At 56.7% G+C, this 14,332-nt stretch overlaps 1 protein-coding gene across 1 annotated transcript in view; it reads right to left on the bottom strand.

Moving 5' to 3' along the window:
* Positions 1 to 14,325, bottom strand: part of MAP3K10 (mitogen-activated protein kinase kinase kinase 10) — a 16,089-nt gene extending 1,764 nt beyond the window's left edge. The window contains exons 1-9 of the mRNA XM_029924290.1: positions 13,207 to 14,325; positions 9,247 to 9,427; positions 6,144 to 6,292; positions 5,523 to 5,698; positions 4,282 to 4,528; positions 2,618 to 2,734; positions 671 to 851; positions 464 to 576; positions 4 to 135 (exon numbers count right to left, since the gene is read on the bottom strand). Coding sequence (XP_029780150.1) covers positions 4 to 135; positions 464 to 576; positions 671 to 851; positions 2,618 to 2,734; positions 4,282 to 4,528; positions 5,523 to 5,698; positions 6,144 to 6,292; positions 9,247 to 9,427; positions 13,207 to 13,888 — 1,978 coding nt within the window. The 5' untranslated portion in view covers positions 13,889 to 14,325. The remainder of the gene's footprint in view (positions 1 to 3; positions 136 to 463; positions 577 to 670; positions 852 to 2,617; positions 2,735 to 4,281; positions 4,529 to 5,522; positions 5,699 to 6,143; positions 6,293 to 9,246; positions 9,428 to 13,206) is intronic.
* Between the last annotated feature and the right edge of the window lie 7 nt (positions 14,326 to 14,332).

Below are 14,332 nucleotides of genomic sequence, written 5' to 3'. Positions count from 1 at the left end.
CGCAGCGCCGCCGGCCGCCGGGCCCGGGCCGGGGGAGGGGGGAGGGCTCGGCCGGCAGCGGCACGCTGAGGTAGGACGGGGTGGTGTAGGGGGAGGGAGGCACGCTGCCGCCTCCGTCCGCCTCCGCGAACTCCTCTGCAAGCGGGAGAGGGCCGTCCGTCACTCGCTTCCGGGCCTGGCCCGGCCGCCGCCCCCAGACTTGGGGATGAGGGCTACCCCGAGAGACCCTTCCGGTGGTGACCACGCCGCACTTAACGTGGTTCTCAGATCATTCTCCCAAAGCCTCTGGGAATGACCCGGCACCCAGGGGCTGCCCCTCCCCCCTTTTGGGGATGTTTCCCACCCACTGGTCCCGTGAAATTGGATCCCTCTCCCCAGTGGGGTGGGGGGGGGGTGGGAGGTCACCTCTTGGTCTTGGGTTCTGTCTCCCTCCCCATTTTAAAGGCCCCCCTCACCCTCTTACCCATCTCATTGAGGCTGGCGAAGCCGGGGGCGATCGGTGTGTGTTTGGGGGATTTGCCCAGGTTGGGCGCACTGGATGACCACTGTTTGCTTCCTTCCCCCAGGGCCTTCAGCCTGCAGGGGGCGCCAGAGATGGGGGCGGTTGCAGTGAAGGCCTTCTGGCTGCCTGCGGCCTGGGGGTGAGGGGTGGGCTCCCCCGTGCCTCTACCTCTCCTCCCCTCCAGCCCGCTCCTTCTGCAGGGTGGAGCTGGGGCCCCAGGTCCGGCCCTTCTTCTTGCCTCCAACCAGTTCTTCCTTCTTTGGGGGCCCGCTGCGGCCCCATGTCCCGCTGCCGCCACCGCCGCCACCACCGCCACCACCGCTGCCGCCACCGCCGTCCACAGGAGTCACTGGGCCGAGAGAAGCCACTTGGTTACTGGGTCTTGGACAGTCTGTCCCCACTGGGCTCCTCCCCCCCTCACATCCATAGTCCACCCAGCAAGGACAAGAGATCTTTGATCCTTCCCTTCACTAAATCTTTCCATAGCTCCCTACTGCTGTCAGGACAAGGTCCTAGCTCCTCGGCCTCGATCAGAGGCTCTGCATGCACTTCCCTGCCTTCCCTCAGCCTGGACGCCCCTCCTGTTGCTCTGGGCTGCCAAGCCCTTAGCCATCTATTCACATGCCAAGCTGCCAAGCCCTGCGGGAGGGGCTGAGAAGACAGTAGGAGGCACAGCTGACAAACGCCCGTGCCCTTGGGAGTTTACATTTTAGGGGTGAAGACAGATAACCAACAAGAATCTTACGAGGTGAGTAATTGGAGTGGGGAGTTGGAAGGTGCTAAGTTCTGTGAGGAAGACAGAGCAGGAAAGGGGTCCGAGAGGGAGGACGGGTCATGTCTGACCAGGAGGAATCTGAGCAAAGACCCGAAGGAGTGAGGCAAACGGATACAGGGGAGAAGAGCATTCAGGCAGAGGGAATAGCATATGCCAAGGCCCTGTGGCTAGCCATGCCTGGAGTGTTCAGAGCAGCCAGGGGCCAGAAGGGGTGGCGTGGAAGGAGGGAGAAAGAGAGGAGAGAGAGGAGATGGAGGCTGGGTATGCGGGCCGAGGGCAGTGAGCGCCTTGGTTGGGACCCCGTGTCGATCAGTTCCCAGGTGGGTGTTTCCACACCTCCATGCCTTTGCACAGGCTGTTCCCTTCACCTGGAACTTTGTTCCTTTCAGTCCCTTTCCCCGCCTTGTTGGCAGCTTGCCCTTCAAGCCTCCAGCTCTGCAGGAGTTTGTTCCCTGGAGAGTCTACTGCTCCCATTTCCACACTTTGAAAGCACCATGATGTTAGTGCTGTCACCATATGGTCATTGTCTTTGTTAGCGACCCATCAGAACGAGCTCCAGGGCCTAGTACAAGCAGGGGCCCCAACAGGGGTGTGAAGGGGGTGATAGGCGGGCAAAGCCAGGGGTGAACGATGGGGCAGAACACATTCGAAGGGGTCAGCCTCGTATCCGGCCCGCCAGCACACCGGGGCGGCCGTGCCTCTGCCGCGTGGCCCTGTCTCCGTCCACAGCCCCGCTTGGGTCCGGCCGCCTCATCTCCCGTCTTCACTCCAACCTCCCGCAATCCACACCCTTCACAGCAGCCAGAGAGACAAGGTGCGTTTTATCACGTTACTGCCCAGCTCACGGCCCCTACCGCACTTACAATAAAATCATGGTCAGATTCCTTAGCGAGCCCGCTTCTCCAGGCCCAGCAAGATCTCACCCCCTGGAACGCTTGACCCAAACCTACCCTCCATGCCGTTCACGCCAGCCCAGTCGAGCTGGCCTCCCGGGACCATACACGTGCCTCGCTTATTCCCACCCGCGGCCCTGGCCCCTGCTGTTCCCTCCTGCGGGGACACGCTTCCTTCAGATCTTCGCCCTCCTCACTCCTTCTCACCACGCGGGTCCCTGTGCAAACCCCAGCTCCTCACGCAGGCCTTCCTGGCGTAAAACGGCACCTCTCCTCCTTTATTTCCCTTCCTGCTTTCCTTTACAGAGCTTCTCACTAGACTATATGTAGCTCTTTACTGTCTGCTGACCCCGCCTGTCTTGTCCCTGTTGCTCCTCCAGCTCGGTGCCCAGTGTAGGCTCAGAGGTTGCAGGCCACTGCCTGGTCAGGGCCTCGGGCGATACTCACGGCGAATGGCCCTCAGCCGAGGGATGATGCTGGGGCTCGAGGGGGGGCTGGCCCCATCGGATCCTTTCCGTTTGTCGAGGGTTGGAGAGGCCTGGACTGTGATCTTGTGCTCGAAGCCTGAGGAAAGAAAGACTATCCTGAGCACAATGCTCCATGGGTAACCAGAGTTCCCTTTGTAGGACAGAAGGAATGCCAGAGTGGAATGCCACTGTGTTGCGTTCCTTAATGTGGTTGTTCTCAGACTGCGGTCCCTGGAGCAGTGCTCAGGCCCTCTGAATCGGTGGCTCTGGGGTGAGACACGGCCGTGTAAGTGCTGAGCGCTCCGGGGACCTCGGGTGCACGCCTGAACTTGGGACGAAGGATCCTCCTGGGGTCCTAATTCACTAAGGCTTGACTATGGATCTAGGCCCAAGTGTCCAGTGTGGTGGCCATTAGCCACTGCCTCTGAGCCACTGGAGAGCTTAAACTTATCTGTTTTGTTGCAATTAATCTAAATTTAACAACTTAAAAAACAATCCTCAGTTCGGTTGTTGAAAACATTTAAGCATGTTTGATGCGAATCTTGGGAATGCGAATTGACTTTTTTCCAACTGTAAACTTCACAAAATCCAAGTACAGGTCAAGTATTTTTGAGGAAAATTTAGCGTCTGGACCGAGGTATGCTGTAACATAACACATATGCTGGATTTCAAAGGTTGGGTGAAAAAAAAAAAAAGGAGGTTAAAATCTCTAACAATTTTTCTTGTACTGATTGATATATATAACACTAGCATTTTGGCGGTATTGGGCTAAAGAGAATAATATCATTAAAATCAATTTTACCTGTTTCTTTTCCATTATGTCCCCTTTTCCATTGTTTAAAAAGTGTCTACAAGATTTAAAATTAGCCATGTGGCTTGCATCAGGTAGATATCTGTTGGCCAGCACTGGGCCGGGCACCGCCTGATGGCTTACAACATCCCGAAGAGAGGGCTGAGCAGACATCATAGCATGTGCCTTATGACAGGTGAGCACTGAGCAGACATCATAGCATGTGCCTTATGACAGGTGAGCACGGTCACATTACTTAAGAAGCAATCTTTGGGGAGGGGGGAAGGAGGAAAGAGAGACCAAACTTGAACCTGAAACTGATTATGCCTTGAGACAAGCCAACTGGGTTGATCCACATGAAACTTTTGTTTTTGGTCAAAATGGGCTGAACATCTGCAGTTTCACATGCTTTAACTTAATACCAATTAATAAGAAATGTAGGTAGGGAAGGGGGAGCCGAAGAACAAGCTAAGTGATGCTGGGAAGACCCAAGGAGCAGCCTCTGGGAAACTACAAGGGGAGAAAACAGCATATTGAAAGATTAAAAAAAAATTGAAGACAAAACAATTTAAAAAAAACTTAGAACGTGAACGTTCTACAAGTTAAAAGCAAGGTCATTCTCCGTGGGCAGCTGGGGAGTGGGGGCGGGGCATTGGGGGTGGCTGTGGGTTCTCTCTGCTTTGGTGGGGGTGATTATACCAACTCGGTAACCCAGACGCTTTTCTGATCCCTTTCCACATACGTGATACATTTAGCAATAGAAAAGTTTTCCAAAAAATAGAAGGAGGAGGTAAACCCGGTGTCAGGACTGCTCCCAGCAGCCCCCGCGGCCGTGCAGGGCATGTGGGCGGTACCGGAGGGCAGGCTGATGTGGCTGCCGCCTTCCCGCAGCTTGAGCAGGCGGCTGCGCTTGAAGTTGCCCTTGCGTTTGCGGACCCTGGGCTTCTCCTGGCTCAGCTGGCACATGAGCAGGTGCAGCTCCCGCTCCACGATGTCCATCTCGCGCTCGGCCAGCTCCTGCTCCCGCCGCCGCAGCTGCTCCTCCTGGAAACGCTGCTCCTGGGCCGCCCGCAGCAGCTCCTCCTCGCGGCTCCGGAGCTCCTGGATAGAAGGGGGGCGGGGGGGCGAGGGCTTACCTGTCTGCCCCTCGGGGATGGACCCAGACGCTGCTGGGTCTGCTCGGGAACGGCACAAGGGCATCCTGCTGAGGGGCAAATTGGAGGTATGATCCAACTCTCTCTTCACCAGCCAGGCTGGGCACGGCTCGGAGCAGTGTTAGCCCAAAGAAAGGGGCGGCTTTCGTTTTCACCTTTGACTTTCAACTTTTTGACTCTTCACTTTGGAAAACTTCCAACAGCCACAAGAGCAGAGCCAGAATAGTGTCCCCAGTTGTCATCATCCCACTTCAACACCACTTCAACAACTATTTATACTTCACAAACTTCTTTTCACATTATCTTCTTCCTCGTCTCCTCCTTCCCTCCCATTTTTGCTGTTGTGTTTTAAAGCCAATCTCAAGGCGGCTGGGTGACTCAGTGGGGGAAGCGCTGGAGTTCGGCTCAGGTCACGAGCCCGCAGGTCACAAGTTAGAGCCCAGCATCTGGCTCTGTGCTGACAGACCTTGCTTCAGATTCTGTCTCTCTCTCTGCCCCTTCCCTGCTTGTACCCTCTCTCTCAAAAATAAATAAAACATTAAAAAAAATTTAGGGGTGCCTGGGTGGCTCAGTCAGTTAAGCATCTGACTCTTGATTTTGGTTTAGGCCATGATCTCACAGTTCGTGGGTCCAGGCCTGGTGTCAGGCTCTGTGCAGACAGTGGGGAGCCTGACGGTGCAGAACCTGCTTGGGATTTGCTCTCTCTGCCTCAAAAATAAATAAATAAACTTAAAAAATTAAAAACTTTAAACGAATCCCAGATATCAGGCAGTATCACTTGTAAGAGCCTCAGTGCAGAGTGCCCTTTTCTTAATATGCAAAAAAGTCCCCCTTAGCCCTGCATGGACCCAAAGACTGGGGCTCAGGGGAAGGGACTCTGCCCCACCACAGGCATGGGAGCAGGACCCCGGCCCCATCCCCCCACCGTGCCCCCGCCTCACCTTCTCTTTGGTCCGGAGGTCGTCGAACATGTGCTGAATTTCCAGCTTCCAGTCCTCCTGCAGCGAGTGGAAGGACTCCAGGGGCATCTGGAACAGGGCTGACTGTTCGATGACTTCGAGCTGCTTCAAGATGCTGCCGAAATCTGGCCGCCCGTGGGGGTCTGGGTCCCAGCATTCTGGGGGGGGCGGGGAGGACAGCAGTGGGGGGGGGGAGAGGTCAGGGGCCATGCTCTGGGGCATCACCCTGCTCCGTGGAAGACAGGACTTCAGGGGACTGTGGACAGACAATGTCCAGGGAACTGAGGGAAGGAATTCAAAGCCAAGTTCCTGGCAACATGACAGTCAGTGAAAGCTGGGGGCCTGCCCCCTCACTGTGGATCAGGGAGGAAGCCCAGGGCCAGCAAATGCTAACAGGTGCCCTCAAGAGCTGTGGGCTTGGCTGGAACAAAAGTTTGGGGGACGTGGAGCCAACTGGAGGGGAGGCGGTTTGGGGTCTAATGGTTGCAGCCCCTTCTCCCCTACTCCTGGGCCCACCGGTATGGACGGGTGTGAAGGGGTGAGGTCTGGCCCGAGGGCCCCTGCCACCCAAGCTGAGCCTATCTCCACAGGGCCCTGGCTCACCCTCCAGTAGGCGGGCAAAGGGCTCGGGGCACGTGGAGGGGATGGGCAGCGTCAGCTTGTTCATAGCCACGCCATATGCCACGGCCAAGGCGTCGATTTCACGGTAGGGGACCTCACCCGTCAGCAGCTCCCAAAGCAGCACCCCGAAGCTGCAGGTGGGGAAGAGGGAGGGGGTGATGCCGCGGCCCACCCCCATCCCCACCTACACCCCAGCCCTGCCTCCGGTCCCGTGGTGGGCCTCCCTCACCCCCACATCCAGCCCTGGCCCATGTGGCCACAAGAACATGACTGACCTCCACTGGCCTGATCTCAAATAGATGTGGTGGGGTCGGCTCTCTGATGTCCTGCCCTTGCTCTGCCTCTCTTCCTTCACCCCTGTCTGAGAACTTTCAGTGTCTCACCTGTACCCCCCGCACAAAGCCACTTTTCTCAGCCCCGACCTTTGATGTCCCCTGCAGCCTTGCCTCTAGGCTCTCTTGCCCCCACACTCAACCCCAGCGTCACTGCACAAGCTGAACGAGCCCTGTTCTCCCTGACCTCTGGCTTCGCACATGCTCTCCCTCATCGAGAACATCCTTCCATTTGTGTAACTGTTCTTTCAGTCAAAACTCAGGTGTCCCCTCTACCAGGGAGGCTTCCTTGATTCCACAGCCTCCCAAGCTAGGCGAGGGACCCCCCTCCTCTACGTTCCCACAGCGCCCTCAGCACTTACCTCTAAAAACAAGTTAACACTATTTAGCATTTATAAAGCACTTACTCCAGGCCAGCACTGTGCTAGGCGCTCTCAGTAATCCTCACAACAGCCCTGTAAGGCAGAAGGTATCGGTATGACCCCCATTTTAGCCGAGGAACAGGTACAGGCACAGAGAGGTTAAGTTGTCTGCCTAAAGGTCACACAGCTAGTCAGTGGACTGGTCTCAGTCCACACGTGGACTCAGGCCTGCTTGAGGCCCACGACCATGTCCTTGATGGATACACCACACCGGAGCACACATCACTGGGCTAGAGTCCCCTGCGGGTCCGCCTTTTCCACTAAACTGACCACCATTTCGTGCGGTGCCCAGCACGCAGTCAGTCCCTGAGCTCGGCCACATCCACGCGTGCACCCGACACACAAAAGTCTGCGGTGTGCCAGGCACTGTTCTGGGCACTGGAACAACCTCTGCCCTCCTGCAGCTGACGGCCTCCCGGTCAGGCTCGGGGCCGGCACTGTGGATGTGAGCTGGGCATATGCTGCCTGAAATCATTTCCCATCCCCCTTTGCAGCTAAGCATGCCCACACGGCAATGGCTCGGGCCAGTGGGGGGGAGGGGGACGTGTAATATGCGACTACCAGGAAGTTAAAGAGAGTCCTCCGAGTCCTTAAGGAGAATCGGTGTCCTTTCCTCTTTTTTCCTGCCTACCGGCCGTGATGTGGACATAAAAGCCGGAGCTCAAGCAGCCGTTTTGGATGAAGAAGCGAGCTTCGCAATGGAGGCCACACAAGGTGGGAGAAAATAACACTGGCTTTCAAGTGGGCATGGCGTAAGCCCTCCACCTCCCCCATGCCGCTGGAGACCTCGGGGATGTTCTGGTGGTCACAATGACGGGGCGTGCTATGATGTTTGGCGGCCGGGAACCACATCCTGAGAGATACAGGGCAGTATCACACAAAAAAGAATCAGCTTGCCCCGTGTCAATGATGTCCCTGAATCCCTGTCCCCAGGGGCACCACATCAGTCCTGGGCTTCACAGGAGAGCAGAAGCTCCAGGCTCGGTTTCATTTGGGGGTTTTCTGCTCCTTGCCCCCACAAATGAATGCCTAATGGAAAGCCAGTTAGAACCTTCCCCAAAGAGCTGCCTGCTCTCGCAGAGACTTCCTGTCTGGTATGTCTGCCCAGAAGCCATGACTTTGCTGCTTGGTCCATCTGGAGCCCCAGCTGGGGACTGACCCGGGTTTGGCTCCCTGCCCAGTAGAAGGCCCCCGGCTGAAGTGTCTCTGCTGCCACCGTCAAGTCTCACCGGTGACAGCAACAGCCCCCCTTGCTGGCCTCCCACCCCCATTCCTGTCCCCCACAATCCCTTCCGCATCCTGTAGCCGAGGGAGTCTTGCAGCGCTAAACCAGATCGTGCCATTCCTAAGTGCTGCTAACGGCTCTCCACTGCACTTAGAACAAAGCCTGGCGTCCAGTCCCTCTTCCGCGGGGTCCCCTGCTCTCTCTCTAAGGTCATTTTCCACCACCTTCCTCCTTGCCTGCTCTGCTCCAGCCCCCCGCGCCTCACAGCTGTGTCTGGAATAGAGCAAGCTCATCCTTACGTCAGGACCTCTTTGTGGGCACTGTCCCCCTGCCTGGGAAGCCTCCTCCCCCAAACTTCGCACGGTTGGCTCCTTCTTGTCATCCAAAACTCAGCTCAAGGGTCACTCTCAGAAAAGCCTTCCCTAATGTCATCCTCCAGCCCTCAGAGTGCTTTTCGATCAACCTCCTGGCTCTTAATACTATCTCATGCTTTGTTCTGGTGGATTGACTCATTAATTTTTGAAAATTATTTTACAACTTTTTAACTTAAAACAAACCAGCTTCCCCTCCCCAACCTTGTGTGTATTTGTTTATTCATTTACTATCCCTGTGGGCAGGAAATGTTTCTATATATATTTTTTTACTACTGTATCTTTAGCACCCAGTGCTGATGGATGGATGGATGGATGGATGGATGGACAGATGGATGGATGGAAGGAAGGAAGAAAGGAAGGAAGGATAGATGAAAGGATGGATGGACAGATGGATGGATGGAAGGAAGGATGGAAGGATGGTTGGATGGATGCCTCCAAAGGCCTCAATTTCCTGTTGACAAGTGGGGTGGTCTACTGGATGGTGTCTGAGGGGCCCTTGGTGCTGACATCCTAGTTCTGTATCTTTGGAATTTTCCACTCAAATCCAGGTCCTTCTCAGCTGCCACTGCAGCGAGCAGAGCAGACACCTGCTTTAGTGCTTTGCTGGTCTGACCTTGCCAGGGTACCTCTCTGCCAGGCCCAGATCTCCTAGGGACAGGAGACTGTCCCTCCCACTCTGCCCCCCCTTCTCCCCTCCCCCATTTCTGAGACTCCCAGCCCCACCATCAGCACCTCCAGACGTCACTGCTTTTGGAGAAGAGGGAGAGACGGATAACCTCCGGAGCCATCCAGGCATAAGTCCCGGCAGCGCTCATCTTGGTGGTCTTGTGCCACTCGCGGGCGAGGCCAAAGTCTGTGATCTTGAGCACCGTGTCTGCGAGGTTGTGGTTCTCAATGGCCTCCAGAATAAGGACTGTGGGGCAGGAAGAAAGATGAGTCACCCCAATGTTCTGGGCCACAGACCTGAGTGTCCTGACCCCTGCCTCAGCTGGAATCTCCTGCTTGTTCTCTCCCTCCACCATGAGTTACCCTCTCCCCTGCCCCCTGCAGCGCCCCTTTCCTGGTCTGGAATACCACGGCCCCTTCCATGCTGGTCTGATCCCCGTCCCAGGCTCCGATGAAGGAGGAGGAGCATCCCCTGGGCTCACTGCCCTCCTGACACCGACCTGGGCTCTGGGGAGCTCAGTGAGAGGTGGGTAAGCTTATGCCCAAAGCCTTGATTCTCCTTGGTCCAGGCCTTGAATTCCCAACCACCCAGAGGTGGGAGGTGCCGACCCGGCCAGCGGAAGGAATACACACGCGCGGCTCGGCTCTCCTGTCTTTGTCACCCTCTGTGGCAGCCTGCATTTGGGGCCCCAGATCTACCCCTTTCTGCATCACACTCTTCTCCACGCGACCCTGCACTTCTTTCCACAGAAGAGGCAGAATGTATTTCCTCCTCCTTTATCTTGGGCTGGCCCTAGGACTTGTTTTGGCCAACAGAACGAGGTGACAGAATGCCAGTTCCACACCGGGGCCTTAAGAGGCCTCACCTGTCTGGCTGCTGCTTCTGCCATGACCCCAAGACCAGGCCTCGGCCAGCCTGCTGTTCCAAGGCGGATGGGAGATACTTGGAGTAAAGCCTTCCAGGCTGAGTTCCGCCTGAATCAACTCACTCTCTAGCAGGCCTGCATGTGTGTGGGCAGCAACCAATGACGTCAAGTTTTAAGACACTGGGTTTTGGGGCTGGTCTGCTTCGCAGCATTACTGTGACAAAGCCTGACTGATACGTCCCCCCAAGCCTATTGGACGGTTCCACCTTGCTGTCTAGTGTTATTACTAACAACAATTATAATTGTGGCTGGTGTTTATCAGGAGCTTATGACAAGGCAGGCACTGTGCTAAGCCCTTTCCATGAATGATCTAGAAAGCAATCCATGTTATCGACTGGCAAACTGAGACTCAGAGAGATGAAGTCCCTTGGCCAAGAGCGTATAGCTAGCAAAGTGCGGGGCCACGACCTGACCTACACCTGTCATTCGAGCCCAATCTCTTAACTGCTGGGAAACTCTACCAACATGTATCGAACGGGCCCCAAAGTGACCAGGCCTCCCAGGCTTTGAGTCCCAGCTCTGCCACTATCAGCTGCATAACCCTGTATAATTTATTCTTCTTATGCCAAGATTTCTCTGTTAAATGGAGATGATAATAGTATTTACCTTCTAGGGTCGTAGTAAGGTGAAGCAACAGTAGGCCCTTTAACAATCTTAGGGGTTATTTTTTGTGTGTGGTGTTGCCATAATTGGCCTTTGTTTCTCCACCTAGGTCTCTGACCATTCCTGGTCACTTCTCCGGTCACAACGCTGAGCTAATTCTATCATCAAAGCCCAGAAGGCTCCCTCGACTCTCTGGCATGTGGCTCCACCCTTCCCTTCTTGGGTCCCCACCTCTTCTGTTTGCGGGGTGACCCTGTGACAGAGGGAACACTCTATGGCCTTACATTTCATTTCCGCATTGTGCCTTGCTGCAAATACTCTAATGGCTTCCACTACATAAAAGAAAAAGAAATACCCCAAGTCCTCCTCACGGCCCCCAAGGTCATCATGATCTGGGCCCTGCCCACCTTCCTGACCTCATCTTCTACCTCTCCCTCGTTCCTCCTCTTCCAACCCCTCTGGCCTCCTGGCTTTTTCTCCAACAAGGCACGCTCATTCCCACCCCAGACCTTTGTAAGGCCGGGTTCTCTTTGTTCAGGTCCCTGCTCCAGTATTGCCTTCCCTGACCATCTGATTGAAAGAGCTCCTTCTGCCCATTTTATTTCCTTTAGAGCCCTCCGATCCTATCTGGAAATTTTGTTATCTATCTACCTACCTAAATATCAGTCACCTACTTCTGTTTACTAGACTAGAACTGCCACATAGGGAGATCTTGCCTGGTTCACTTCTGTAATCCCAGAGTTTAAGACGGGGCCGAGCATACGTAATTCTGCTTCAGAACTATCAGTTGAATGAACCAATGGAGGAGCGACACCAGATGAGGGGCTCCTTGGGCAAAGATGAATGGAGGAAGCTGTGCTGCGAGGCCCTGTGACCTGTCCCGGGCGCGGCCTTGTCCTGCTGACTGAGCAGGAAGCCCTGGCGTAAGCAGCCCCAACAACCCCATGTCCCAGTGGCACTGGAGACAGGGGGGCGTGTCCTTACATCCCACCTTCGGGCTGTGAATCAGAGGGGTGAGGAAGGGCCAAGAAGACACCCCAGCCTTCAAGGGGAGCGTGCTGCCGATCCTGCCTCTATCTGCCCAGCATGTCGGAGGAGTCCGAGCATCAGGGACACAGGGACCATCTGTGTCAGTCTTTGCTCAACTCCCCAGGCCTGCACAGGGCTCGGCACACCTGGAGCACCTGGCAGCTCTGTGGGTGTATGAGTGCAAGGCCTGGAAGGTCAGGAAGACCCCCCCCGCAACCCCGGGTTCTAGGGGCTTGCAGTGGTGGGGGCCGTAGCGACGACATTGTAGAAATAGCGGGACGGCTTCAAACACATTTCAACGTGTGGAACTGACAGGAATCAGATGAGACGTGAGGGTCCAAATGTGAGGCCAGAGGGGAAAGCCTCACATTTCTGGGGAAGGCAGGGGACATGCGGGCCTCCATTCACTGTTGATCCCTCTCCTTAGCGCATGGCTTGGCCCAGCCAACACCAAATGAAAAAGGAAAGAATGGATAAATGCAGAAATGAAAGGGAGTGAGATGGGGTAGAGCCAGGAAGGTAGGATCTTTCCGCTGCTGTATCCTTAGGACCCAGAACAGGGTGTGGCACACCACCAGGCGCTCCGGAAATGGGTGGGGAAGGAATAAGATCTATAGTGCGCGATTACCACCATAAGGACAGAGCCACTGCTGTCCACTGCGGTCTCGGTCCCCATTGGGCTCCTGTTAATAGGTGCTCAACTAGTATGTGCTGACACCACGAGAAGCTCCTTGATCTAGAGGTGGGAGCTTTCCCTTCCACCTGGCGCCAGTCCCCATTTGCCCAACCAATCAAGTTTTGAGAGCCTGTGAATAGGCCAGGCAGCCTGGACATTTTGACATAAGGCATATCCCCTTCCCTCCTCCCTCATCTCCACTTTGTCTCAGCTGGCTGGGACAGAGGCCTGAGAGGATCCCGTGAAGCGGTTCTCAAACCCGAGGGGACACCTACCAATGTCTGGGGACAATGTTTTGGTCTTTGGTGGCTAATGCTAATGGCATCTAGTAGCTAGAAGCCAAAGACGCTGCTAAACAACCCACAAGAGAACAGCCTCCAATGATCATCCGGCCCCAAACGCAAATAGTGCCAGGGTTGAGAAACTCTGACTCCGGGCTAGGTTCTTTCTGTCTCTGCCTCCATGGAGGACCCTGGCATCATGGCTGGACAGTGAGTGCCACGAGGGCAGGCCCTGTGCTGTCCACGCTGAGTGTGGGGCCTGTCAGTGTTCATAGATACGTACTCATTGAGCTACGGTGACTCTGTGGTCTGGGAGACAGACGGTCCTTCAACCTTTCTGAGCCTTCTTTTCCTCCCTTACTGGGCAAGGCCTGCCTCACTTGGCCCGGAAGGTATACCGCTGCCCCTCCTTGCCCTGGGCAATATCTTCTGGTGTCCCCATTTCCCACTACCTAGACTTGACCAGCTAAGATCCGGTGGAAGCAAGTTTTGGGGGGAGGACACCACTTACTGTTGATGGACTTGAGGTCCCGGTGGATGATGGGCACAGGGGCATCATTGTGTAGGTAGTTCATGCCCCGGGCCACCTGCACAGCCCAGTTGACCAGTACATGAGGGGGCACCCGGCGGCCTGCCAGCACCCTGCTCAGTGCGCCCCCCCTGGCATACTCCATCACCAGGCAGAGGTGTGGGGGGCTGAGGCAGGCGCCTCTGAGGGCAATGATGTTGGGGTGCTTCAGGGCTCCGAAGAGCCTGGCTTCCTGGCGCACCTGCTCTGCTGTCACTGCCGGGTCCCGCTCAGGGTCCAGCCGGGCGGCCTTGACAGCCACTTCCTCGCCGCGCCATAGGGCCCGGTAGACCTTGCCAAAGCCCCCTACACCGATGATCTCCTCTAGCTGCAGCTCGTGGAAGGGGATCTCCTGGGGCAGCTGGAGGCCCGCGGGCGCGGCGGGGGCGCCAGGGGCCACGTAGTTGCTGGGGAAAACGCCCACTCGGCCGCTGGGTAGCTGCCCGGTCCACCAGCCCTCGTCGCCCGACACCGCACAGTCCTGGGAAAGCACCTGGACGCGGTCGCCCCTCCGCAGGGTCAGCTCCTCATCGCCCGCCGCCTCGTAGTCGAACACCGCGGTCCAGACGGGCCCCGTGGGGGTCGTGCCCCACTCCTTGGCCGTCACCCCCTCCTCCTCCTCCATGGGGGAGGGGCCGGGGGCTGCGGGAGGCCGCTTCACACAGGCTGCCCGCGGGATGCAGAGGGCGGGCCCCGGCGGCCAAGATGGGGGGCAGTCCCTGCGGGTTCTAGGAGGCTCCTGGTGGCCATGGCTGGGGGCTGGGGATCCTCCGTAGGAGCAAGAAAAAGCCTCCTTAAAAGGGCAGGGTCGTCCCCTCTGATTCAGCTGCCCAGGCGGGGTGGGGTGCGGGTAGGGTGGCCCTGTCTCCCCCAAATATCAGGGCGCTAAGAGGTCCTGGCCGCGCAGGTCCCCAATTCCTGCCGGGGCCCGCCGGTGGGGGACGAGGGTGAGGGAAGCAGGCAGCCCCCTTCCCCACGCCTCTCACCCCGCGCAGCTCCACCGGCGGCCCCCGGCTCCGCATCCCGGGCCACGACCGCCGGGTGGGGTTGGGGGTGGCGGGGCCCGGGG

Source organism: Suricata suricatta, chromosome 16 (assembly GCF_006229205.1).
Source record: "Suricata suricatta isolate VVHF042 chromosome 16, meerkat_22Aug2017_6uvM2_HiC, whole genome shotgun sequence".
Taxonomy (NCBI): Eukaryota; Metazoa; Chordata; class Mammalia; order Carnivora; family Herpestidae; genus Suricata; species Suricata suricatta.
This window is presented reverse-complemented; position numbering and strand designations above follow the sequence as displayed.